Source organism: Pavona decussata, unplaced genomic scaffold (assembly GCF_977016875.1).
Source record: "Pavona decussata unplaced genomic scaffold, jaPavDecu1.1 SCAFFOLD_87, whole genome shotgun sequence".
Taxonomy (NCBI): Eukaryota; Metazoa; Cnidaria; class Anthozoa; order Scleractinia; family Agariciidae; genus Pavona; species Pavona decussata.
Window position 1 is genome coordinate 1,075,792 of NW_028145504.1, and position 27,566 is coordinate 1,103,357.

Sequence of the window (27,566 nt, forward strand, 5' to 3'; positions counted from 1 at the left end):
GGCACTAGTTTTTTCTGGGACATTTTAGTGATTCCTACTTGACATAACGCTCTAATCTGGGTGTTGTCAATCTGGGTAAAGAGAAGGGGTGCAGTTCTGTCAAAATTCTAGGAGTTCAGAAAACAGGTAGGAGAGTTGAATTTCTGCTGAACTTTCGAGGCGATAGAAAATGAGTTTATTGCTTTCTATAATAGCTGAGAATCAAAACGGGAAAAGCGAGGAACGAGCTTGTGTTTATTGGGGAATCAACATTACGATCTCTGAGGTGGCACAACAATTGTGTTCAACCACAACGCAAACTCAAATAGTCAGGAAGTATGCCAACGACAGTTGACGCATTCCAGGAAGCGTGAGCAGTGGTTTTTTCGGCTACGAACGACCTGTAATGAAAATAAAACTTTCTTGATGTACAGGTAGCGCAAGCTCTATGATTTACGTTGACCTTTGTAATGTAAACAACAGCGTCACGTAATTTTGAACATCACGATAACCATTGCGTAACAGCGAAATTATAACGGTTTGTATGGGGGGGGGGGGGGGGGGGAAGTATCACATTTGAAGTTGAAGGCAAAATTACGAACGATTTTTTTTAACAAAAACATCTCACCTGAACTCCTTTGTAGTTCTTTTTGTGTCCTGTGTGCTTTTTTTGGTCAATTTGAAGCAATCAGTTTTTGGTGAGTTTCACTTCCAACGGCTTCTCTCTACAGAGAACTTAATTTGTTTGGGCTGTATTGAGTGTTCAAGGTACATTCTCCGTTTTTTGATACTACCGTTATAAACTAAGATTTCAAGGGAGGGGAGGGAGAGTATGTGTTTGTAACAAATTGGAGTGAGAGACAGGTAACAGAACACAAATGTGGCTGGGGCTAAATAGTGGAGAAGCTCTAGCTTGGAGGGAAATTTTATTCCATATTTCTGACAAGATTGGATTTCTTTTCTTCTCTGATAGCCATGTCCAAGCCCACAGTATTTGTCCTTGGCTGCAGTGGATCTATTGGTTCTGCCACAGTAAGAGCGTTATCCACAAAATATTCACAGGAGCTAAATATACTCGCTGGAACAAGGGATCCAACATCTGAGAAAGTGGCACCACTAAAATCCTTGCCAGGTGTGACCGTTTTACAGGCTGATATGAATGACGAAGAAGGGTTGCGTGACATGATGACTGGCGTGACATCACTGTTTATCGTGACACCAACTAATGGCTTTAAACTTGCTATCGGTGCGGCGGAAGTCGCTCAATCATCGGGTGTCAAACATATTCTCACAGTCAGCGTCCTCACCGTTGAGTTGACTGATTCTATCTATGGAAAACAATACGGTGAGTTGGAGTCAAGCGTAAAACATCTTCAGATCCCATACACTTTCATCCGCCTTCCTCCATTCGTCGACAACTACTGGGCTTACCAACGTCCCATTCAGCAAAACTCGTCTTTTAGTACCCCAGGCGATCCAACCAAGCCATTCTCCGCTGTTGTCGTAGAGGATGCTGGGAAGGCGGCGGCTGCTATCATTGCCAAGCCCGAGAAGCATTATGGTAAGACTTACAAGTTGATAAGCAACTGTCACACGCTGAACGAGCTGGCAGCCACGTTTAGCGAGGTTCTCTGTAAGGATGTGAAATACGTACGAATCCCTTACGAGGACTGCAGACGACGTCTCATCAATGTTGCAGGTTTTTGCGAGGAAGACGCAGATGGGATCATAGAAATTTACAAGCTTACTGATCAGGAGTGTCCATTGGTGAACGACAAGGACGCATCCCACTTCACCGAGATTACAGGGGAAGAGCCGACTAGTTTGAAAGAGTGGGTCACTCAAGTGTCTCCAGCATTCAAGTAACGGTGGACAGTTTTAAACCGATGATAGGTAAAGCACACAGCAGTCGGTGGCTTACGTTGGCACGAAAAAAAGTTATGAAAAGAACTCAAGAAACTAACGCTGTTTGTCGCTCGCCCAATGCTTTGCCCGAGTCCTTTTCCCGCCTTTTTCCTTGGAAACGAAATAATAGAAAAACTGTGCATCATCGGTTCTTGCTTTGCGATAGTAGTTGGTAGCTCAAAGAAAGTAAAGAACTATTGAAAATGAATTTCGGGCGCTATTTAAAAAGATTCGGGGTCAAAACTACTTTCGAGGTACGTTACAAGTTTTAAGAAAAACAGGAAAGCTTTGTTGACTCTGTTCTGAGTTTGCATAAGGAGATGTGAGCTCGCTGACAAGAAAACGTACTTTCTAAATGGCAAGTAGGAGTTTTAAAGTACACAATTCAAGGCCCTGTTGTAAAATTTAAGTTTAATATTATATACTATTTTTATCGTGCACATTGAGAAAACTTTGTAACAAAACGATAACATATACTCTACATTTCTCAATAAAGCAATTGTCACTTTATGAAGGCGAAGGGACGATGTCGTCCATTACATAACTGAGTTGCAGACCCAGTATTATTTGCAGCCTCGCTGCCTGTAAACTGTTCAACTTGTTCCTTTAACTTTAAACAAGCCAAGTAAGGCAAGTAAATGCCTCACAAGTGGCAAAGCCGAATGCTGTTGGTCAATGAGGAAGAACGCCTCGACATGTTGGACAAGTGGCGTGCTGTGGAGAAAAAACAAATTCGTGATCAAATTCGCCTTCATTCCACCGTATGCCTGTTAAAGGGGAAGTATCACGAAAATTTGCTGTCATTTCAAAACCAAAAACTGTTTGACTGTCAGCAGAAACAACGAAATAATTGTCAAGTTTGTTAAAAATTATCGCCCCAGTGCAATAAAACTGTCGATTAGTGCCTCTGGCCAGAGACAGAGTAGGCCGGTTTGGATTGAAACTTGAAAAATATTAGGCTAATGTTTTTCAAGTTCTCGCATTTTTGTTTCCAAAATGCGCTAGAACAGATCACAAGTTGCTTCTTTCAAGGATTAAGTTGATTTCGTTCCTCTCGTCATTCTAGAATTATTTAGCAGGTGATTGAAGGTCTTATTTCATCATTTTTAACAAAAGACATCAAAAACCCCATGATACTTCCCCTTTAAGACCAAAACAATGGTCAACGAAGCAAGTGTAAAACAAGAGTTAGTTGTCCAAAGGAACTCCCAAGGAGATACAAGTTCCCCTCAAAATGACACAAAAATACTCTTGGCAAATGTTATCCGCGCGCACGACTAGCGTGACACCCCATTAATGGGTAACTTAAGAAACGACGACGGCAACGCCAACGAAAACGTCACTTGAATATATGTTCGCGTTACTTGAACTACGTCGAAATTATTCAGAATCGCTCAACTTGTAGAATGTGGGTGAAGTATCCTGGAGCTAAACTGATAGGAACGGCGTTCAAGTAAGGAAGGAGAATGAAAATTCAACTTGGTTTGCTCACGTTTTATGAAAAACCTTGAATTTGGTCATTTCACGTTGTTGTTTTGCTGAACGCACGTGCAGAGCGATTGTTTTGTGTCGTTCTCATTGCCGTCGCCGTCCTCGTTGCTTAAGTTCCCTAATAAACTGGCCGGCCAGTTCTGGCCAATGGGAAGCGTCCCTAGGTAACGGGCTTCAAAGGACGACTGATTGATGATGGAAACATGTCAATAATGATGACGTAGAACTAACTGCAGCCTCAGTCAGAAGCGTTACTCAGATCTGGTGCTTCGTCATCATTTTGTAATTTCGTGTCACCCGTCGGTATAGTATTGTCGTTGGTGTCCTTTTTTAGGCGCCGTTTGTGATGGAATTTGAACGGCTGTGGATACGCAAGGCGCCATCTGTTTTCTGGCACTAAACCTCCGAAGCCTCAGGTGTGGCAAAGGACATGTATAGCTCCGTAAAAACAAAAACTCGGGAAATTCTCTTTCTCGTGTGTTTATGGGTCATTTTAAAGGCATTGTTGTACAAAAGCAGTTTCACACTTAAATATTCCGAAAATGTTACCCGTTATTCTGGAGAAATTTGAACGACTAGCATATAACTAGTCTCCCTCGCAGCCGTTCTGTGTCTCGTCACGCAACGCTCCTCTCGAGACACAGAACGGCTAGAAGGGAGACATAATAACCAGATCTTCACATTTGCGCATTCCCTTTGCCAACCTCCTGGCCTGGTCCACCATGGAAAGCACCCTAAGTTTGCCGGAAAATGTACGACGCCTAAAACTACAACATCTTGAGAAGCATCAAACAACAAATCATGAAGCTCGCAAAGTTAAAGTGATCCAATACCATTTTCAGCCAAGTAGTGATGCACGGAGGATGGAAGAGATGCGAGCACGGCAAGACCAAAACTGTTTCGTCTTCCTCATAATCGCACCGGCAAATGGCGCAGGATGCGGTGACAGCTGGAATAAGGAAAACAAGACAATGTCAGTAAAAAGTCTACAAATATATAGATTGTTTGTTAAACTTAAAGTCACTCTTATGAAGAAATCGAAAACTGATCTTGCTAAGTGTTTTAGAGCCTCTCCACAGTCTACACTTGAGGTTCCTTTTCGTAAGTGACTTTGAACTACGCAAAACAGTAATCTTTCCTTCAAACTGTGCCGAATCTTGCTAACCAAGTGTTACAAGGACTTAAATCAACCACACGCTCAATGCAGATGATATCCTTTCCAAGTCTTACCCGCACAAAAATTGATGAAAACAGTACCGCCTTCATTAAACGTGTCAAGGTATGTTTAAGTTATATTAAAATCTGTAACTACAATTTAAGAGGGTCGGGGACACTTTTAACGCTACCCAATTTTAATCTAGAATGGCGCCATAAGTCATTCTCATTTCTAGCCGTAAAACTTTGGAATTCGTTACCGACGTATGTTAAAAATGCCAGGGATATTTCTACTTTTAAATGTTTTTTGAAGAAGCAGGTTTTTAGATAGATTTAAGTAATTTTTAAATTATTTCTTTTCTTTTTGATGCTTTTCGTTTCACGCACATGTTTTAACGAGCTTTTATCACTCCTAGATGTAGCGTGGGTAAATAAAGTATTGTATTGTATTGTATTGCATTGCATTGCATTGCATTGCATTGCATTGCATTGCATTGCATTGCATTGCATTGCATTGCATTGCATTGTATTGTATTGTATTGTATTGTATCGTATCGTATTGTATTGTATTGTATAGACAGAAACAAACTCTAGCCACTTTTAGTCGCTGTTGGGAATTGAACTGCAGTCTAGAATGAAACTGGATAGAAATCTAACACATCATATCACCCCCCAAAAAAGCAGAACAGGTTAAGTAAAAACTCGCGTACAAGAACCAGCATTTTCTTGTTTCTTCAAAAAAGATAAAATGTTCTTACATATTTATTGTTCACTCAGAAATTAAGCCGTCTAGGTTCTGGACTTGTTTGACATAATGCAGTTATATTTTTAAGAGGAAAAGAATTGAATAGGCCATTTTACAGTTGTGTGTTTAGTGACCTGGCCTAGGATTGGAAGCGAGGCTGGGGGTGACCTTGTTTTGATACAAACCTCACTGTTTTTCATATGTAAATGCAAACTAGTTAGCATTAGAAGAGAATGATCTACATATGAAAAGCAGTGAGGTTTGTATCAAAACAAGGTCACCCCCAAGCACACAACTGTAAAATGGCCTATTACTAAAGTAATGGGGATTACAAACATTGGCCTACTCTCCATTGATTATTTTGTTTGGAGAAGTGAGTTACCAAATGGCCTGCAGAACATGCCGGGTTTTTTTAATTTATTTATTTATTTATTTATTTATTTATTTATTTATTTATTTATTTATTTATTTATTTATTTATTTATTTATTTATTTATTTATTTATTTATTTATTTATTTATTTATTTATTTATTTATTTATTTATTTATTTATTTATTTATTTATTTATTTATTTATTTATTGGCGTTTTTCAGGCGAGCGGAGGCAGGAGCGAGTAAAAAAATAACGCCTGTTCTTACCAACTTGCTCTTTGGTGATTTTAGCTTTCGGAAGCGACTCAATCACTTCAGGCAAGGCAGGCGGGCTGCCTTCATTCACCATCTCAGGATGAGCTGTCAAGAACTAAAAAGCAAATACAACTTCGTTTAGTTGGTGGAAGGAGGGATAATTTGAAGATGTAAAAACAAATAAAAAATCATTTTCCATGATACTAAAATGGAACATAGGCGGGAGACCCAGAGCTAACACTGGCATCTACGACTTTCCCAAGACTTTTGAATTTTGTGTAATGCTCATGACACTGCGCTTCAACGTAACCGGGATGCCTCGTTTTGCTCATCAGCTCCCCTATCACATCTGCACTCTTGGACAAGGAATACACAAGACACCGGGTGAAAACAGTCGACGAAAGGAAGGAGGTCCAGCAGTAACACCGATCATGCACAGCGACAGGGCATTGGATTCTGCTTTCCTGAAAGGCTAACAAAGCTTTTGTGTACTTGCCTATAGTTTAAGCTTGTTTGACCACTCCACTGTAGCAGCTTCAAGCTCAGGATATCGCATGATGCTACAATTCACGTTTGCTTTGAGACTGTGGTCCAAACCAATACAGTTATACACCCTTATATCGTCCTTCCTTGTAATTAGCTTGTATCGTAAAGTTTGCCTCTTGTCACTGTTTTTGTCATATCCTAAGCAAAGGGGGAGGGGAGGGGGAGACTGCACCTCATAAGCCACCGGCTTCAAATTCAGGCTTCCCCGTCACCAAACCTACTCTGTATGTGTAGTGTGTAATATTTAGTTATGTGCGACAAAACAAATAAACCCTTTGACTTGAACACCCCTTGAATTATTCTCACTCCGTAACTTACCGCACGGATTACATCAAATACAAGAAAAGGGCTGATCTGCAAAACAAACAGACAGACACAAAGATGAGACATGTCATATCATCTTAAACGCCACAAACTGGAGAGCAGCCGTTCATCGTTTCTTTGCAGAAGGTAACTCTCTATCATGCGGCTGGTTTAAAAGATCTCACCTCATTATTCAAAATAGATGGAAACATCAGTGACCTGAGGATGTCCAAATTATCACCACTTTCATCAGAATCTCCGTCGTCGTCAGTGTCACTACACCACATAAAGCAAAAATGGACATCAGAGATAAACTCCGAGTGTTATTTTTATGGCAATTCAGCCACCTTCTGGCAATTCTGAAGGGCAAAAATCATTACAACAACCCAATTCTTCATTCTGTTTGGCTCTGAAGCAGTTTGTTTCCCCTGTATGCCCCAGAACATGAAATAACAAAAGTAGCGGGGTGGTTACCTTTGATCAATTACCCGTTCCGGAGTTCAAATGGAGACTAGGACGAGTTTTTAAATTTTCCTTTATTAAGAATTTGGAGTCCATCACAAGAAAGATCACATTCAAATTAGCCAGTTTACCAAGTTTGAGGTTCTGTTGTTAGATTGTAACCATGTAGAAGGCTTTCAAAAATCGGAAAAATTACAAACTTTCAATGAATTTGGGGACGCCACCCCAGAATCAGAGGTCACAGCCTGGTTACTACGCAATGAAACATAACCAAACTTGGTAAAGTTACTAATTTTAGGTGATCTTTCTGGTGATGGGGTTCATTTTTTCACATGACGCAATACTAGGGGAACAGGCAATTTTCAAGATGGAGAAAGTCACACTACAGGACACCCACGCAGAGCATAAAGAAGTATCACTTCTTCTCCCTCTGGAAGGAATGCTTGTCTAACGCGAGGTTACCCCAACCCCTACCCCCACAATCGTATCACGGGCCCTTTTGGCTCTCTTTATAAACTCTATATCCATCTATATATACCTGGAAGAGCGCAACAATATTATTGGTGAAAGAAACATGTTGAGTCACTGACTGAAAAATCCATCAATCATTTATTCACCAGGCTTAAGACATAACATAATTCTTTCACATATCACCACTCATGTTTGTCCCATGAGCCTAGTTTAATGGTCTTTGCTCACACGAGTCTCCTGTAGCTCAGTGGTAGAGCATCCGAACTAGTAATCGGAAGGTCTTAGGTTCGACCGCTGATAGGAGCACTCGGATTTTCTTTTTCCCAGTATGACTGTGTCATTGACTAAAACAATCAACTAACGATATTATTGGCGTTGAATTTCCAAGTTCCAAAGAATACAACCAAACAAACCCTTGTTGGCCGGATTCTTAAAAGCTCCCTCACGTTTGGAAACTTTTTTGAGAAAAAGTCCTACTATTGAGAGGAATAGCACCACTTCCACCCCACACCTTTGTAGAATGAAAACTCAAGCAGAGACTTCTTTCAGCTATGGCATACTGAAGACTCTCACATCCACATATCAATTTACATCGTCACAGCAAAATAAGATGTGTCTAATCTAAATCCTTTGAACAAGAGCCTTATGCGGAAGTAAAACAAATCTCAACAGCAATAGCCAAGAACAGACGCTTGTACCAAATCTGGCTCCAGGACATGAACAATTGAAATTATTCAATCACTTCACCTCGTATAAGAAACCTCCACTCTTGAAATATGTTAACATTAAATTGTTGAAAATACAATTTCAAAATTTCGCAAATAATGTTTCTGTGACAGAAAAACAGAATTTGATTATCGCCTATTTTTCATTTTAAATTTCCCGGGCGCCGCCATCTTGGATTTCATGACGAAATACCGTTGCTCAAATGCTTCACAGAAAGAACTTCCACTTACTGACAATAGCGGCAACCGTATGACGTCATGAAATCCAAAATGGTGGCGCCCAGGAAATTTAAAATCGAAAATAGGCGATAATCATATCTAATTATTAGCACACTTGAATGACACTTCTTTTTTTAAAAAACTAAAATTTAGAATTTAGACACTATTTCCGACAATTTACCGTCAATAATTTGTTGTCGGAGTGGAGGTTCCCTTTAATGAATCAAGTCGTGCACTCCTTACCTGTCAGTATTAGCATGATCCCCATTGTCAGCATCAACGTTTCCATGGTGACAACAATTACACACGCTACAGTCCACATCTGTTAAGGTCATGATTACCAAATTAACCTTACAATTTTAAAACACAGAGAACAGCATGTTCTAAAATGTACAAACTCTGAACTTTCACTCATTAATTCAATATTTGATACTTTTTAGACTGAGAAACACATTGAGTTAGTTTTCATGAAAAATAACCGACAATCTGTAGAAAAGGATAAGAAAATTGCTTTTCAGGCCACCTGGTCCTGTTTACTGTGTTGAAAAAGCTCACTCTAGCAGTTAAATCTCTGGATAAAAGGGTTTAACCCTTAAACCCCTAATTAATATCAAAGAACAATTTCTCCGATCTTGTCCCCTACTTTTCTTATAAAAGTACTGGGGAGAAGTCATCAAAATATCATGAAAATTCACCTTGGGTGGTCATATCCTTAATTCTCATGACCTCAGGGGTTAACTAAGGATTGATATTACTAAGAAAACTTGCAAAATGGTACTTCGCCAATTGCTTTTTGATGTCCTGGAAAAAGAAGATTACTACCGGTATATTGAAATCCCTATGGTAATAAAAAAAAGTAGGACTAAATAAATAATTGTTCCATTTTCTATTATTACTTTTACTCTGTGAACTAGTGTAAAATACTTTCAATCTCTTGCTACGTAAAGTTCTTGCATGTCTATATTTGTAAGTTCTTGTTACTTTTCTCAAGTGTTCCTGTATTCATCTTGTCCCGCCTCATTTAGTTTTGTAGCTATTTGCGGGACAAGCCATTCATTCTGTTATTTTTCAAATAAATTGTTGTTGTTGTTGTTGTTGTGGGACGCTGATCATTAGCTGTTAGCTAGGGCTTAGAGGGTTAAGGCTAAATAATTAAGCAATAATTAGCCACATACCAGAGCAATATGAATCGTCATCATCATCATCATCATCATCATCATTGAGGTCAACATCAAATTCAGAGTCGGATTCAGTATCTGATTCATCACAAGAGGCCAGACGAGGAAGATCAGATAAGTCAGAGTTATCAGGCCATGAACTGTCATCATCATCATCATCATCATCACTATCATCACTGCTGTCAAATATGAGAGGCGGGATGGAGTCGTCATCACTATTGTCGCTGCTGTAATTTTTGAGACGCGGGATGAAGTCATCATCCGATAATTCAATATCTGAGTCTTCATCTTTGTCACAAGGGTTGCGGTTATCATCTTCACCTGCAAGTACCATAAAGAATTTGATTGAAAAGAGGCTCATAAGAAGCTCATAAAACGGTGAAAAGTATTCCTGGAATATTGTGACTTTGTTACAACCAACCAATTCAAGTAAAAGTTGTTTCATGATTGGTTGGAGCTCTTTTATTAGTACCGCAAGGTTTCTTTCAGTTGCAAGATCTTGTACATGTATTTCATTGATACAATCAACATTTGTTACTTGTTTAAGGGAGCAGGTATGGCACAGTGGTGAGAGCACTCGCCTCCCACCAATGTGGCCCAAGTTTGATTCCCGGACTAGGCGTCATATGTGGGTTAAGTTTGTTGTTGGTTCTCATCCTTGCTCCAAGAGATTTTTCTCCGGGTACTCTGGTCTTCCCCTCTCCTCAAAAACCAACATTTCTAAATTCCAATTCAATCTGGAAAGTGTCTTTAATTAGCGCTCTGTGCTAAATACATTGACACTTAAATACACGTAAAGTGATTTATTTTATTTATCTTACTTGTAATGCAAATAAGTTTCTGATTCAAGCTCACAAGATTCATTTAATCTCACACAAGACAAATTAATTTCAAGTGCTCATGCTTCCATAACTTCCTGAAGCTACCGGTACTCTGAATATTTCTCACAAAATACATTCAAAACTATTGGAAATCAAAAACTTTTAATGGCCTACCGACACTGGGAGGCACGTGTTTGTCTGTGTCCTTCTTTACTGCACATTTAAATGCAGGATCAAGTGTATCAGTTTGGTTTGCAACATTCCAGTTTCTTTTACAACCCACTTTGGTTTTAGATGGGCCAGGATTCTCACAACAAGCTGAAAAGAAGGTTAACCCTTAAACCACTAATGTCAAATAACAAATACTTGTATCTTGTCCCCATAATTTTCTTAAAAATGTACTGGGGAGACGTTATTACATGTAAAATATGTTTATAAAAAATTACTTTGGGTGATCATTGATCAATCACATGATCACCTTGGGAGATCATGGCCTCACTGGGGTTCAATAAGCATTGATATTGCAAGGAGAAATTTGATGCTGATCACCGTTAAGGCTTAAAGGGTTAAAATAATAAGACCATTGAAATTTACTTGAATTAGTGCTCCCTGACAATACAAATGCATGCCCCCACCCTGAACCAAATCAAAATCCCTTATTACATTGTCAAAATAGAAAAAGTGTTTAGTCACATACTAACAGCCCTTGATATTAAGACTCAAGACTAACGCTAACCAACTAGCCACAGACTTTCACTGAAGCCTTGGTTAGTAAAAATAATATTGTGAAGCACTGGAGGGCTGGGGCCCGTTTCTCGGAAGACCCGGTAACTTATCGGGCCCGATAAGTGATTTTGGTGATAAATGTTTCTTAGCAGAAGTCAATTTTTGTAAGCTTTGAATACTAAATTTTAAGATCTTATAATTCTATGAAAACTTTTACCAAGTACCATGTCTGTAATCACTGTGTAATCGGCGAAAAAACATTTCAAAATATACTTATCGGGCCCGCTAAGTTACAGGGACTTTCGAGAAACGGGCCCCTGGACAGAAAACAAAGATGAAAATTATTTAATGTAATATTTCACAAAAGCAAACCAAGATAACAAGACCTACATTTGGCCAGTTCTTGTGCTAAACACTAACCTTCATGATGCTGGTCGCAGCAGTTGCTAGCAGTTTGCCCTTCTCTTGAGCTGCAGCAGTTAACTTTGTTTCTGTTAGCTGATTCTTCCATTTCTGTTAGAGAAAGACAAACAATGAAATAAATGTAGACATGGCTTACATTTCTAAACAAACATTTATTTATTCTTGCATTTTGACAGGGGCTGTAAGGCAAATCCAATCGTGCACTTAATACTTCACCACACAGAATCCCCTTCTTATTTCAAAACTTGAAACCAAAAAGATGGAAACATTAGAGAGATGTGCCCAGGAAGGGGTGAGGTACTCAGACATATTAGTGACAGAGATATGAAGCCCTTTGTGGGTTTGAAATAAGTGATGCCAGGGGACTTTTTTGGGTTAAAAAAAAATTCATTTGGCAGCTGGGACTTTTTTTTAGGGTTTGGAGACTTTGGAGCCTTTCCAGTCACAGCCGAAGATGCTTCCAGCACGTAATTCCAGACTCTGACAAGACTGATGGATGCCAATGAATGAATGAGGATGAAGAGTAGACTGGCCTTTTGGGGATAGGTTCGTTCTAGGCCGTGGGACCCTTTCTGGATCCTGCTTTAGACTAATAGGACTTGTTTGGGTCTCACAAACATTTGGCTTCATTTGCACAGCCCCATCACAAATACACCTGAGTAATCCCCTCCCCCCCCCCCCCCAACCCCAACCCTGTTTTCCCTGGGTTGATGTGGGGTGGTAATCAAGACAGATAAACAAAACTTAACAGCATTATTTTAGTGTGATATTCAGCTGCAGGTTAGTTGGGTCCCTTTTATCTCACGTTATACATGTCCTCTTCATGCCTAAGTAGCGTCTGTGCAGATTTCTTGAGTTTTAGACATTGGCAAATCAACCATGTCTTGGAAGAAGAAGGAAAAATTATCCTATAAGGTCCCCCAAGAATTTCATTTTTAATTCTCAAATAATTTTGACCCATTACTCAATGATTAAAGCTGCTTATTAGTCACCAAACAAAAATGGCAAATTCAAAGAACTTCCAAGTACCTCTCTTGAATACAACAGCTTGACAAAGTAAATTCAATGTGGATGAACAGCACTTCTGGGCAAATGAATTCACTGCCATTGCCTTTTCAGGAAATCCAAGTTCAAAATAAGCTTGAGCAAATCTGTAATGACCCTGAAAACAACACGAGAACTGTTCAATTCTTCCACGAAACACAACTAACAGTAATCAGAGCTAAATTATTGGTGCCAGACAATGTTATGTCAAAACATAACTGACTGTTCTTAAGCGATGATCAAGACATCCAATTAATTTTGATAACCTTTGATGGTTGCTCTTTCCACTGGCCAAAAAATACAAGACCTGCGCATCCAGAATTGTCAAAATCAAGGTTTTCCCTTTGACAGTTTTTGGAAATGACTTTCATTGTAAAGTTGTCAAAAACTTATTAACAGCATTGTCAAGTGATACTAAAGTGTCAAGTGGTGCTAGGAATGGTAAATGGTCTTTCAAAAAATATGCATCTTGCATGAGCTTAGTGAAATTCTCAGAGTTTTAATGTCTTTTGCAAGTCAAAGATGGTCTTAGACTGGCAGAAAAATGCTAGTCTTGCTGCCTCACCAAGTCTCAAATTTACCACTCACCATGGACACAGCAGCAAAATGAGTGCGCATGCTCCGGAGATTTGCGATTCAAGCGTCAATCGATTACAAATGCTCCACTTCAATCGCCAAATTCACAGCTGTTACCACAATATTTTTTTTGTTAAATAAGATATGTGATGGAGGAAGCTCGAACTCATGGAACCTTTCCTGAAAGCGTCAACCTTATCTATTTTGATTTGGGCTTATCCACGCGAAATGAGAAGAAGCAATATATAGGAATTTTAAAAATGCCGCCATTTTGCCAAGTAAGATTGCTCACGCGTGACGAGCATGCGCACTCATTTTGCCGCTGTGTCCTCACCATGACCTCTTATGGAATAAAGTACAGCACTAACTATACACCACTAAGTGCTGTACTTATGTCTCTTTCTATCCACAGTTCAATACACTGTAGTTTTTTTCAAATTAAAATGGATACTGTATAAACTAACCTTTTCCCACTCTGGTTTGAGATACACTGCTCGTTTTGCATCAGACAGAGCTTCCCTGTAATTTGTGAACCACAAACAGAATTAAGAAGAAATAATTTCCAACCCCAAAAGAAAGTAACCTGGTAGTGCTTAGCTCCCTTGACCTGTAGCATATAGGGGGTTCTGAACATTACACTGTAAAACAAAAATTATTCTAGAACAATGGATAACAAACTCCTAAAAGAACTACATATGCAAGACTAATAGCATTTCAACTTCGTTGACCAATCTGGTCAATAACCAGAGACATTTATACCATCTAATGACATTCCACAATTTACTTGACTCTGATGATTACTTTCACTAAGGTTGTCAAAACATCATACAATGTCACCCAACATGATCATAATTTGCATACTTATGGCACTTTTTTATACAAGACATACACACCACCACCACTCAGACAAAAAAAAAAACCAACATTCAACAACAACAAAAAAAGGATGCAAACAAACAGATTCATAAGTCAGAATATCTGAATTTGAACACAGTACCATTCAAAGAGAGTCCTTGAATTTTTATACGAAAGGCAGCTTTAGGTTTAAAGAGTCTTTCCATCTAAAATAACGAGTAACAAAGAAATATTATTACCTGCATGTAAGCTCAGATTTACCTTAATTTTTTTAACTTGAGGTAGCTTTGAGCTCTATTGCCATATAGCAAAGGATCAAATGGACTACAAAATAATGAAGGAGATATAATACATTACAGTAAGTAGTCAGTCACATTGTTTGGTTGACAATAAGCATGTAACCGGTATGTGCTCCATGAATAAGAAGTTCTAAAGTTCCATGGGGGGAGTGTGGATATTTTCTGGAACTGCACTTTGTATTATTGCACTGTTTATAGAACAACAGCTGCAAAATAGACTTGACCAATACATACAAAATAATTGTGTATGTATTGGTCAAGTCTATTTTATGACATTCCATGGGGTGGGTATGGATTTTTTCTGGGACTGCACAATGCATATAGCCTGCATGACATACCACCCCCATGGATCAAAAACTGCTCTCACCATGGGGGTGCAGCTAATTTAAAAAAAGCCAAAGGAGTGAATTAAATATTGTGGGCCCACCAAATGCCAATGACATGGGGGGTGCTTGCACAAATTATCTATAATCCAGATCGATTTAGAATTTGGAAATGTTGTTTTTTGGGGATAGGGGAAAACCGGAGTACCTGGAGAAAAACCTCTTGGCACAAAGAAGAGAACCAACAACAAACTCAACCCACATAAGATGCCGAGTCTGGGAATTCAACCCGGACCATATTGGTGGGAGGAGAGTGTTCTCACCACTGTACCATCCCTTCTCCCCCCCCCCCCTCCCACCATGATTTAGCACTTCCTTCTAAAAAATCTGAGGTCATTGATTTCAGACTGTGTTGACCTCAATAGGAGATGTTAATTTGACGAGGGTATTAATCTAGAACAGCCCGGGGTTTCATTCAGCACTGGGCAAATTGGCTGTCTATTAACATGACTTTGTCCAACTTCCTTAATATTTCAATCTACTTTTCCCATAAATGAAAAAGTCCAAGTTAAGATCTTGCCCAAATGCGAGCCTGAGACTCTCAGAGCTTCTGAGAGCTAGACAAGTTTCAAGTCGACAGTGCCAAAAAGAAGGTTGCCACTCTTCATTGCTTCTAACTGAAATAGACTAGATCCTTTCTTTTCTTGCTCAACAGTTTGAGAGACCTAGAGACTCAAATATTGAAAATTCAAGGCTCTGAGATGGTCCAAATTCTAGCGCGCATGAGATTCGGAGATGTTGAATGTAAGTTGAGAGAATTTTTAGACTCTAGATATTTTAATATTATTTTTTTGAGACTCATCATTTTTCAAAAGACCATTCTATATACCTCTAATCTAGTCTAAAGTAATTCAAGATATCTGGAAATGTAAATTTATGCATGTTCTAAACCCTGCATAGTAAAGATGTATACTGTACTTAGTAACAAGCCAAAAGACAGCTGATATTGCACTTTAGCTACATGTGAATAAACAAAGGAAAACAAAACAATCAAAAATTATGTCGATCTGTACCTAAATTTGATTGCCTGGGAATAACAAGCCACAGCTGTTTGATATTCACCCACAGCAAAGTGATCATTGCCTTTAAGCCTCAGCTCTATACAAGCCTGCAAACAAAACACAAGAAACTCAATTTATTACATACATCTTTGTGATACGACATGAAAATGCACACGTAACATAGTTCAAATACATGTAATGTTTCCCATATCACCCCCCCCCCCCCCAAGAAAACAATGTAGTACACAATAATGAACATTTCTTCCTAAAGAATTGAGAGATCAATCTATTTAGGCAAAAAAAGGACATAAGTTACTGCACTTATTGTTGGTTTAACAATATGACTTATTTACATTCATTTTCTGTATGTAATATGCAGATCACATTATTCACAGTAGCCTGGTAAGTTACTCTTAGAAAGAAGCATGCAGCTATACATATTAAATGTAACACTATCCTGATCACTGGCATCAGAAAAATTCAAGACCTTTAATTAACATTCAATGGAACAGTGTGCCAAAAAAAAATAGTAGCAATTATTACCGGTTCTCTTCTTTTCACCGCTTCCTCATATTTTGTAAGACAGTCGCCACGTTTTACAGTCTGGCAGATATGTTTCATAGCTGTATAAAATACATATTAAACTAATCAGACAAAGAGTATGTGTAGGATATCGACTGACCAAATACCTATTAACTTCACAGATATCTGCAGATGGATTGTATCGTAAAAAAGAAAGTCGCATCAGAGCTATGACTCTATTCAGAATTGTTGGTGATCACTGTTAATACTCTGAAATTAGTAATGATGTAGTCAGTGAAACAATGTTTCAAAGGTTAATTTATCACCAAGAGTAAACCAATGCTGACATGACTGTACACAGTGAATTTTCAAACAAGTTGTTTATACGGGGATGCACAATCTGCGAGCCAGCGAGGCATGCGAGGCATGCGAGGCAGACGTGCGAGGCACTCAGGCTAGCTTAAAAAACACTCCGGTTAGCCTAAAGAGCACTCCGGTTAGCCTAAATAGCACTCAGGTTAGCTTAAATACAACCTGTAGCTCTCCAGTTAGCTTAACGGTTAGCAGTTTATGTTGGGGTTGATCATGCCTTGCATGCCTCGCATGCCTCGCATGCCTCGCACATCTGCCTCGCATGCCTGGCATGCCTCGCTGGCTTGCATATTGTATACACTCTGTTTATACTGTTTACCTTGATGAAGAACAGTAAGTGACAGCAACTGAATTCTTTTGTGATCTAAACAATGACTTCCATTAAAACAATAACTGCAAAAGAGGGTAAGACTTTGTTTAAAAAAATGTGACATAAAAGATCAAGGTACACCAACATACATACATGAATTCGTGTGGCATATGTGAATAAATTCCTCAAACAAGTGCCTTGAGCACCATATTGTTTTGGCTTGAGTTGGGTTACAGCTGTATTTCTAACTTCATTGTTTTCATTTGTGTGGTACACTATACGAGATGAGGCTTCATAATCTGCCAAGTAAAATCATGTTTGTTTCCCTTTTCTCCAAGGCCCTGATTTCCTTTGCATTTTCTGTGGCTATTACAATTATACAAGAAGCGATTCTCCATAAGCTTTGACAATGTAATTTAATACCTTTGTACACTGTACATTGTTTTACAATTCAGCAGACCCAGAGGTCATTTTACAAACCAAATCAATATTACATGCAGCTATTAAATAACATAAGCCTTAAATTTTTTTTTTTCATTTGAATAAAACATTCTTGTCCAACGGTTCTTGAAAGTTATAATAATTTCAAGACAAAGAATGACTTACCCCATGAGTGAAACAAATTCACTTCTCTTTCCAATCAAAAGGGCTTCCTCCACAAAACGGCACTGGAAACAGAAAAGCATGCCAGCTTAACTTTACATGCATGCTATTGAACTAACATGAAGTCTGTTAGACTTGCCACAAGTCGACCTCTGAGATAAAGTCGCAAAAGTGAGCGACAAAGTTGTGACAGCGAGAACAAGGGAACCAAAACCAACACAAATAAAGAGTAAAGAGGGAAAATAATATTGGACAGGGCTTTCAGAAAGTCTAGAAGTCTGTATAATTTGGTGTATAATTTGGGAAATAATTATGGTAAAATTCAAGTGTGCATGGAAAATTATGTTGACAACCTCAGATTAGCTGCAGCAGTGGGGAGTTTAACCACTTCCGTTGGAATCAAATACGTCGCGAAATATTTTGTGGTTTGATTTATGTTACCGCCGTGATTACCGCATTATAGATAGGCATAGCCCATAGCTCGCGTTTCAGTTCAAACTAAGACCCCTTGAGATCAAGATCTAGAAGACAAGTTAGAGCGAAATTCTCCGAAGAAATTAAGACCCGCGAACGTTGGTAAGCGACAATTTACTTATGTTTGAGATTACATTGTTATGTAGGTCGTAAGTTGTTTCTATTCCATTAGTTTCACTAGATCTTGACTGTTTTATTTAGTTCTTTTCAATATCACGTGTGCTTGGATTGTGATCACTTTTAGCTATAAAAGAAACGAATATTTAGGTAATTTCTTAATGTAATCATTTCAGTTGACCGCTTCGATAAGTGCCCTGAGGCCACAAGAATAGGAATACGAAGGAACAATAAAGAAAGAATCGCAACCTAATTTGGCTTGGTATTCTCGACTGCGTAATTCTCCTTCCTAATATTATAATAATATCAACTCAAAGAACAAACACGTTTCTTTAGGTTTGGCACCATGAGAGGTTTATTCAGTGAAATGAAAGGCGGAAAACAGGAAAACTACACAATCACTCCACAGACAAACCTCTCGACCCAAGAACGGGTGGGTAGGGGGGGTAAAAAAAGATTAACTTCACAATCACAAGTATAAGAATTAACTAGCTTTACACAGAGCGAATCACTCGTAAAATAATTGTCTCGACCACGTGCGTGGCGGTATATATAGAGCTACATTAATAATTAACTAAAATAAGATCTATTACGACACGTAATTGCTAAAGGTTGCACGCTTCGAATTAAACATTTTAAGCGAAGCTCAAAATCAACCAATTCTCCTTCCTAATATTATAATAATATCAACTCAAAGAACAAACACGTTTCTTTAGGTTTGGCACCATGAGAGGTTTATTCAGTGAAATGAAAGGCGGAAAACAGGAAAACTACACAATCACTCCACAGACAAACCTCTCGACCGCCAAAACCGCCAAACCAAAGGAAAGCAGTTGTTCGAACGAATTAGGAATTAAGTGCCTCCGGAAGTGCACCAACCATCCCCCGTGCGACGCGAAGCTTAGCATCTTCGGAAAATTCAAGGTAACATTTATATGCGTCTGACGCCCAGTCTCCATAAATTTGAATCAGTTCACCCGGGACCCCTGTGTGAAAGGCCCATGTAGCTCCCCCTCGACGAAAGGAGTGTCCCCTAAAACGAGAAGGGTTATGAACACCTAGGCGGGCCAGCCGGCTACGAAAAACCGAAACAAATTGCGTTTTAGTGATGACAAAGTACGAACCTGCACGGAAATCCGTGAAAAAGGCGGGCGCCGAAGCGGGCGCAGGCAAGCAAGAACACATGCGAAGATATGCACGAACCGGGCACAAATTAGGGTCTGGAGTATACAATAATGGAAGTTTCAGCAACTTGGAACCTGTCTGATTTGTTTTAGACCATTTAAAGGAAATCGACAATCCAAAACTAGTAACAACTATTTCTCCCCTGCAAAGTTGTTTAGAGGGATCAAAGGAACTGACAGATGCTGGCACCAAATTAGAAATTCGCGCGAAAAGAAAAAAGGCGAAGAGAAACGCGCAGGAAAAAACTAAATCATGAGGAGAAGTACTAGCACACTGGATTAACTCTCGCAGCAACTCTGGCGTGACAGGCGGAGCACGCGAAGGAGCATGTTTGAGGATACGATCGAGTCCTCGTAAAGTTAATTTTAACTCTGGCGTCTCATAAAAGGGGAATTCGAACCCCGTGAAAACATGAAGAGGCTTGACCCCGCTAAGATAATTACGAATGGACTGGGGAGTCATGGAACGGCTAAGAAACTGACAGTACAAACATATGGTATCGAGAGTTGCCGGGAGAGGCTCAAGATCGAAGGAAAAACAGAAGTAGAGAATCACAAGTATAAGAATTAACTAGCTTTACACAGAGCGAATCACTCGTAAAATAATTGTCTCGACCACGTGCGTGGCGGTATATATAGAGCTACATTAATAATTAACTAAAATAAGATCTATTACGACACGTAATTGCTAAAGGTTGCGCGTGTCGAATTAAACATTTTAAGCGAAGCTTAAAATCAACCGGTGACAACCCGGGAGCGAGACTTTCATTTCTAACTTGAGCGAGACCGCTACAGGGAGTGTAATCAAGCTTACATGTAGTTAAAAGATTAATCAGTGGTCTAATTTAAGTACCTAGTTGCAGTCACAGTGCTTAGTAGCGGCATCCCAATTACATCCCTACTTAGACCATAACAACCACTGCAAAGGAAGACTGATTACGTACATAACCTACATGTAGGAGTAAGTAAAAGTCTTACTCACCTCTGTCAGCTCTTTATATGTGTGGTAACTATTATGAAGAAACTCCTCAGATACCTGTGCAAGACAGCAACAACAGAATTAACAAGTGTTCATTACTGCAGTGTTCCTTCCTCTGGCAATACAAATTATGCTGATTGATCAATGCTTACTACTAAATCCAAACCCAGGGAACTGGGATTTCAATATCTGCAAGAATGTTTAAATTTGTGTTAACATGTGACAAACTCCAAGAAAAGGCAACAGATGAAACCAAACCGCCACCAAAATAGTACCCTCAGGATAATTTGTGTGTTTTAACTTTCTGTTCAATAAAAATGTCAGCTTCATGCCGCAATTACATTAACTTTTGTATGTCTTAATACAATAGCCGCCCCACATCAAAAACATTGGACAGAAAAAATAATTAATTTCTACAGTAAAGCATTTCCAATTTTCCCAACCATGAGAAGAACTATCTACAGGTAGACACGTGGCAACGATAAAACTGAAGTCCTACAATCAATCTTTAACCTGAAATGTCACACTTAAAGACAGTTAAATTGTGGATTTAATGGTAGAAGAAAGAGACATTACAAGGCAGCAATAAAAATAACTAGAAAACAGGTTCTTACCAAAGAGGAGAGAACGGTGTCCACAATTTCCTCAACTAAATCTGCTACTCCAATGAATCTATCTGACAGACAAGATCTTGTCGAGCAGGAATGTCTGTAGGAACACAACAGTAACATTAAAGGTTAACCCTTTAATCCCTAAGAGTGCCAATTGGCACATGTAATGCCATAACTCTTTCAATATTTCACAGATTTCTCTGAATTTTTGACACCAAGATGGTCTTGTGAAGATCTACTCATTAAAAGGATAAAAACTTAACCCCATCCCATATGTAATATGGTTGACCACCTCCATAACTTTTCAACTTTTTTCCCCCTAGTAGTTGTGGGTCTTAAGACAGCTTTCACATTAATTAAGATGTTGAGAACTGCAAAATAAGCTATAGTTTAGGGGTATACCTAATATCACAAGGATTGGGACATTTTTGAACTTTTAAATTTTTACGTTTTAAGGCAATTTATCTCAAAGCCATAACTTTTCTTATTCGTGTAATTATATCAGTTATGAAATACACTCATGAGTAGCTTTAAAATGGTATATCATACGTGGACCTTGAGTTTGTAGTCTTGGATCTGGAGAAAATGTCGTTTTGCCATGGGGTTAAATTAAAGGGTTAAAGAAATTGAAGTGATTCAATGTTTTTCGATGCAATAGCTAACATCAGTATCAAGAAATTAAGTCAATAATATTGAAGTTGTGAAGTCAAGGTCAAAATGAATAAAATTAGTATAACAAGCAGCATTCCTGTGTGCAGAAAGCTCATTTAAATAAGTACTTTCGCTTGAATTGAATCACTTTGTCGTTAAGTGAAGGGTTTGGCTATTTTGTTTTTTCTTTAATTTTTTTTTTTATTATTTTTACGAATCAACAAGTTTTTCGAGATTGATTTAACTATAAAAGTTAACGTTAAAAGAGAACGACGTTTCGACCGTCCGATGGTCATTTTCAAGTTCAAAATGAGAAGTAAAATATGTGCTTATATACAATTGTGAAAAAACTAATGAGATACTGACTTAAAAAGCTTAAAAAAGCTCTAAGATATTCACATCTAAACAATATCAAAAATAATAGCGTGAATGATAAATACAAAGGAACGCTATTTTTTAAAAGGGATTTTTTCTCGCTTGCATTATCCTGAAACCGTCGTAGAGAACACCATCACACATTTTATTGAAACGAAAGTTACTGAGAATGCATGTCCTGAACAACGGGTATCCGACGAACGAGCTCTCGTCAGAATCGTCCTACCTTTCAAAGACCAGAAATCGGCGAACGCGGTAAGACACCAATTTAATGATCTCAGTCGAAAGATCGATGCTGATGTCCATCCTGTCTACATAAGTCAGAAGATTAAGAGCAAAATCAAACCAAAGGAACATAAACCTCCCATTGTGAATCAACAAAACGTTGTTTATTATTTCAAATGTGGTCTGTGCGATGCAGACTATGTTGGCTTCACGAGTCGACACTTGCATCAACGTGTGGAGGAACACAAACGATCTGTAATTGGCAATCATGTAAAGGACGAGCATGGACAGGATCCAGAGACCATTAAAAGCAACTTCAGAATCCTGAGAAAGTGTCAGAGCAAACTCGACTGCTTGATCTTCGAGATGTTGTTTATTCGCGACCTAAAGCCGAAACTGAACAAACAATGCGACTCGATCCGCGCGAAGTTATTTGTTTAATTATTTCACTTTTAAATACCTTTTAAATACCTTTTATCGTTTTTAGCGTTCCTTTGTATTTATCATTCACGCTATTATTTTTGATATTGTTTAGATGTGAATATCTTAGAGCTTTTTTAAGCTTTTTAAGTCAGTATCTCATTAGTTTTTTCACAATTGTATATAAGCACATATTTTACTTCTCATTTTGAACTTGAAAATGACCGTCGGACGGTCGAAACGTCGTTCTCTTTTAACGTTAACTTTATTATTTTTAGTTTTAAAAATGCTTTTCTGAAATAAAATTTGTCCAAATTAACCAGCAATGAACATGCAGTCATTTAGACCCCGTATAAATTTGGCTCAACATGTTTAGCTACATGTAAAACTATCATGAGTTCTAAATAGTTACAACGTGCAAATGATCAAACCTGGTCGTTGGTATTAATCTCAAACGCTTCAACCAAGTGATGTTCTGAAAAAAAAAAGGGAACTCAGTTGTGTTAACTAAATTTATACTCAAAGTAAATAAATGTACTCACTTCTGGAACATGTTTTACATGGACACCATATACATGTATACACTTAACTTTATGCTCTAGGCTAGGCAGAGCTGTCATTAAGGGACATACAGTGTTACCCATAATATTATTCCTGTTTTATATGGATGAATACCCTCGAAAGAAACTTGATGGTATGGGTGTAAAGCTCAATGTAAAATGTGCGTAACAATGCAATGACAGCCCTTCTGGGTATCACTGCTGCACACCGATTTTGCCAATAAGATGAATTTTTTTGTCCTCAGAAAGATGTAAAATATAAAAAAATCTTTTGCTTTGGAAACTTTTCATATTGAACACTGCAAGAATTCTTGGGTACACTCATTAGTTATTGCAGTGAAACTTTGTTAATAAAATATTCTGGGGATAAAGAAGCTTAGTCTGAAAGATTGTCCAATGAGTAAATTACTCACATGAAGTTGTTTTGGGCCACAGCTAAGGTTGCTGTAATTGTAAAATCACCATTAACGCCACTGTACTGTAAGCCATGTACACATCGTAAACCAGAGCTTAACCTTAGTAGTTTGTAGGGGAGGAAGCAACTAGAAATATCACTATGCCTCTCCAATAGAGTCCTAAAGTGATGACGTCACAAAAACTAAATTTATGAAATTATGAGATTTGTTAGTATATTTGGAAAGAGCATGATGGAAATGCCTACTTGCCAAAACTCAGCATCTTATTCCAATTTGGGGGCAAGATACTACCTCTGTTACGCCTCGATGACTCCATACAAATCAAAACGTTTGGAACTGAAACAAAATTAGAAGGATTTGTATGGAGTCATTGGGGCATAACAGAGTTAATATCTCACCCCCAAATAATTTGCAATAAGATGCTGATTTTTGGTAAGCAAGCATTTTTCATCATGTTCATTCCGAATATACTAACAAATCCCATAATTTCAAAAATTCAAATATTTGTGACGTCACACTTTAGACTCTTTAACTTTGTGATTAAGAAATATTAAGATGATGCTCACTATGCATGGTTGACTACTCTAATAATGAAGAGTACATGTACATGTAGTGCAAATTATAATTCCCACCAGGATTGGATGCTAGTCTACAACAAGGTTACACTCAGTGACATTATTGCTGGTCCCATTTTATGCACATGCAAGGTCAGAGTGACACTATCCGAAGTTAAGTTCCTCACCCAAGAAAAGTGATGAAACAAAATGGAGACCAACCTTTAGCACCATCTGATCTTCTTCATACTATCAGTGCTCAGGCCAAAAATCTTGATGTCAACAATCATATTTAAATTGAATTGAATTTACCTTTGAAGAATAATTCATCCTCTTTCCAAACAAGAATGGAGTTATAATACAGTTCTTCATATGTTTCAAGTGTTTGTCCCTGTCTCCTGCATCCATAGACAACCAAGTATCAACTGGGTTTTCTGTCAATAGATACAAAGTAATCTTCTTGTTTCACATTTAAATTAAAGAGTCAGTAACGGGTCTTGACAATCTGCGAGCCATGCGAGCCATGCAAGGCAGACGTGAGGCACTCAGGTTAGCCTAAAAAACACTCCGGTTAACCTAAATAGCACTCAGGTTAGCTTAAGTAGCTCCCCGGTTAGCTTAATGATTAGCATTTATGTTGGGGGTTGTTCGTGCCTCGCAAGCCTTGCATGTTTGGCTCGCATGGCTGGCACGTTTGGCTCACATGGCTCGCACGTTTGGCTCGCTGGCTCGCACATTGGCCACACTCGTCAGTAACAAGAAAACCTTCTGAAATGTGTTTTCTAGAAATATACATATCCCTCCTGTGAAAGATTTCTTCCATGGTGGATAGTGATATCTTCTGGAACTACACAATGCTGAGGATTAAACTCCTGTCATAACTTTTTAACAACTTTTTGCAAAGTATAAAAAAAAAATATTGTAGGAGGGGTTCCTGGCCACCTTAAATTTTCCAGTGAAGCACAACTGCCCTTCCTTATCGTCTTTTGTTTTAAATATAATAAAAATTGTTGCTCACATTTTAAGGGAAACAATTAGGCTACATGAACTGCTCCTGAATTGAAACAAAACTAAAGAACTACATTTCTTACAAAAACAGTGTCTACAAGCAGAAAATTTGAGGCAATTTGGAACATAGTATTTCTTGCTATCAAGGCCATTCATTTGCATATTTTTTTCTGCACAAAACCCTTCAACTATAATTTATTAATACTGAAAGAAGAAACAACTCACCAGAGATATTCCCACTGCTGTTATCATGCTTACATAAAGAGCAGCTCCCACTATCACCGCTGGCTTTGTTTTTCATGTCCTTGAGTTATTTAATCATGAAACAAAAATATATACATGTTGTACAGTATAATGTATAAGCTATCACAAATGTATATATAAAATTATTGCTAACTAAAGATTGTTCACAATTCACTCTAACATTTTTAAAGAAAGAAATTTTAATTGTCACAGTTTTGGATTTCCACTGTCACATCTATCAAAGATATATAAGGCCAATACCCTCACTGAGATTGTAACATATGACACCTGGTCTGCCTTTAAGAGAGAGTTCACTGCATTTAAAATAATTTCAAGAATGACATGCTTGTAAGAAAACTACGCTATGGGGTTTTAAAGTATAGTGGGAAAGATTTCTCCATAGCCCCATACATTAATTACCGTAAATGCTCGAATTAGTGCCCGGGACGCTCATTTAATTCCCTGGGTCGAGAAGGGGGTGCTGATTCAAAGGGGGCCCCTTATTTCGTTTTTCAAATTTCGGCCTCAGACTAATATTGTCTTAATTTCAAGTAAACACAAACTGCAACAAAAGGTAAGAAAACTGAAATGAATCTGTAAGGAGAATGGGCGCAAAGTTTAATGAGGAACTTACTAAAGCGAAGGGCCTATTCACTCACGTGGATATTTCCCTCGAAGAAATGAGAAAAAAACCTGCAAGACTTTAATAGTCTCCCTCGCAGGCGTTTTTTGGGCTGTCACACAACGCTCCCCCCTGTTGCATGACAGCCAAAAAAACGGCTACAAGGGAGACTAGACTTTAATGGTCTAAGCTTTGTACTGTTTGGTTTATTCATTAAAGATGCCTGTACTGCACACCATATATTCTTTGTTTGTTTGTTTGTTTTTTCCCTTGGGAGGGGTGGGGGGGCACTTATTTTTAGCCTCAAGGGGGGCGCTAATTCAAGCATTTACGGTATACATGCACCAGTCATACTAACCCTCTTCCAAAAACAATAACCATAAATAAAGTTTTTAAACATATTATTAAATGTGTGGGGCTGTGCGGAATTCCTACAAAGAAACAGTAACCAATGTTTTTTTTCTTTTTTTAAATCAATATTTTGGTGGATAGCCTCTCCCAAATCAGTCAGTGTAACATGTAAGCCTATGTACCGACCCCCAAATCAGTGTCAGATCAACTGACTTATTACAACAATAGCGATGTTTTGCGTTTAAGGACACCAACTGATATTTCATAGGTGCCAACTGGAGGCTTATTGGGTATTGGAACAAAGTGTTCTTCAGTGCTAATGGCTGGCACATTTGAATGACAAAAACAATGCTTGTAAACAGTAAACATCGCTATAGTAATAACTGGCAAATTAAAAAGGTGAGACATTTTTCAGCCACGACATTGTCTCGTGACAAAGTAGAAATAACCTTCAGTAAAAACGAGTCATGGGAAATTTTTGACAACAAAGCTATTAAACAGCAAGTGAAGAAAGCTTTAGTCCAGATTGTACCATAAAAGCTCCAGTTTGATTAATAAGCTTCGATGTTCTTATTAATTTGCAAGAGGGCAAACTATAACTTAGAGCTTAAACTTGACGACTGCGCGCACAACCACAACTTGAATGATCGCTGCGAAAACACAAAATTATCCATAAGAACATCACTGTAAACAGCATGAAGTATACCTCTAACAAAATAAACTAAAGTAGGCCAAACAAACCATTAAAGCTTTCCCTTTCCAAGGCTACTTACCTCGTTCAGTTTGTCAGATACAAAACTCTGGGCCGATGCCATGTTTACTCTGCCGACTTGATGCTATTCCACTAGTAAGCCAATTGTGACGAAACTCTAGGGAACTTGGAGGTTAAAAGACTTAGGACTAAAACTTTAAGCTTTTCTTCATATTCTTCATTATATTGACTATTTCTGAAGTCACAGTGGAAGAAAAGAGAGAGAATTCTTTACGCGCACAACTCGCGCACAGCGGCCGGAAGCATCTACGATCCGAATTTTC

General features: G+C 38.4%; 2 protein-coding genes across 3 annotated transcripts; one reads left to right on the forward strand and one right to left on the reverse strand.

Annotated features, from left to right (window-relative positions):
• The first annotated feature begins 34 nt into the window (after nt 1–34).
• LOC146474664 (nmrA-like family domain-containing protein 1) lies at nt 35–2,394 on the forward strand. Its single transcript, XM_085116415.1, has 2 exons — nt 35–126; nt 953–2,394. Exon 2 carries the CDS (start codon nt 955–957, stop codon nt 1,843–1,845), a length of 891 nt encoding a protein of 296 aa, XP_084972541.1. The 5' UTR covers nt 35–126; nt 953–954; the 3' UTR covers nt 1,846–2,394.
• A 60-nt stretch (nt 2,395–2,454) lies between these two features.
• On the reverse strand, nt 2,455–27,566 carry LOC146474665 (uncharacterized). 2 transcript variants are annotated; one of them, XM_085116403.1, is made up of 22 exons: nt 27,305–27,566; nt 25,541–25,619; nt 24,620–24,741; nt 23,209–23,252; nt 21,110–21,203; nt 20,499–20,552; nt 17,745–17,806; nt 17,148–17,221; nt 16,478–16,557; nt 15,947–16,041; nt 14,513–14,575; nt 13,861–13,915; nt 12,806–12,938; nt 11,774–11,866; nt 10,802–10,945; nt 9,804–10,127; nt 8,872–8,950; nt 6,937–7,027; nt 6,767–6,802; nt 5,915–6,017; nt 4,209–4,324; nt 2,455–2,598 (listed from the first exon to the last, which is right to left on the reverse strand). In XM_085116403.1, the coding sequence occupies exons 1-22, from the start codon at nt 27,344–27,346 to the stop codon at nt 2,557–2,559; spliced, it is 2,025 nt and encodes a 674-aa protein (XP_084972529.1). In that variant the 5' UTR covers nt 27,347–27,566; the 3' UTR covers nt 2,455–2,556. The 2 variants fall into 2 exon arrangements, with proteins under 2 accessions (XP_084972529.1, XP_084972530.1); XM_085116404.1 differs by lacking the exon at nt 10,802–10,945 and having other exon boundaries at nt 27,305–27,563.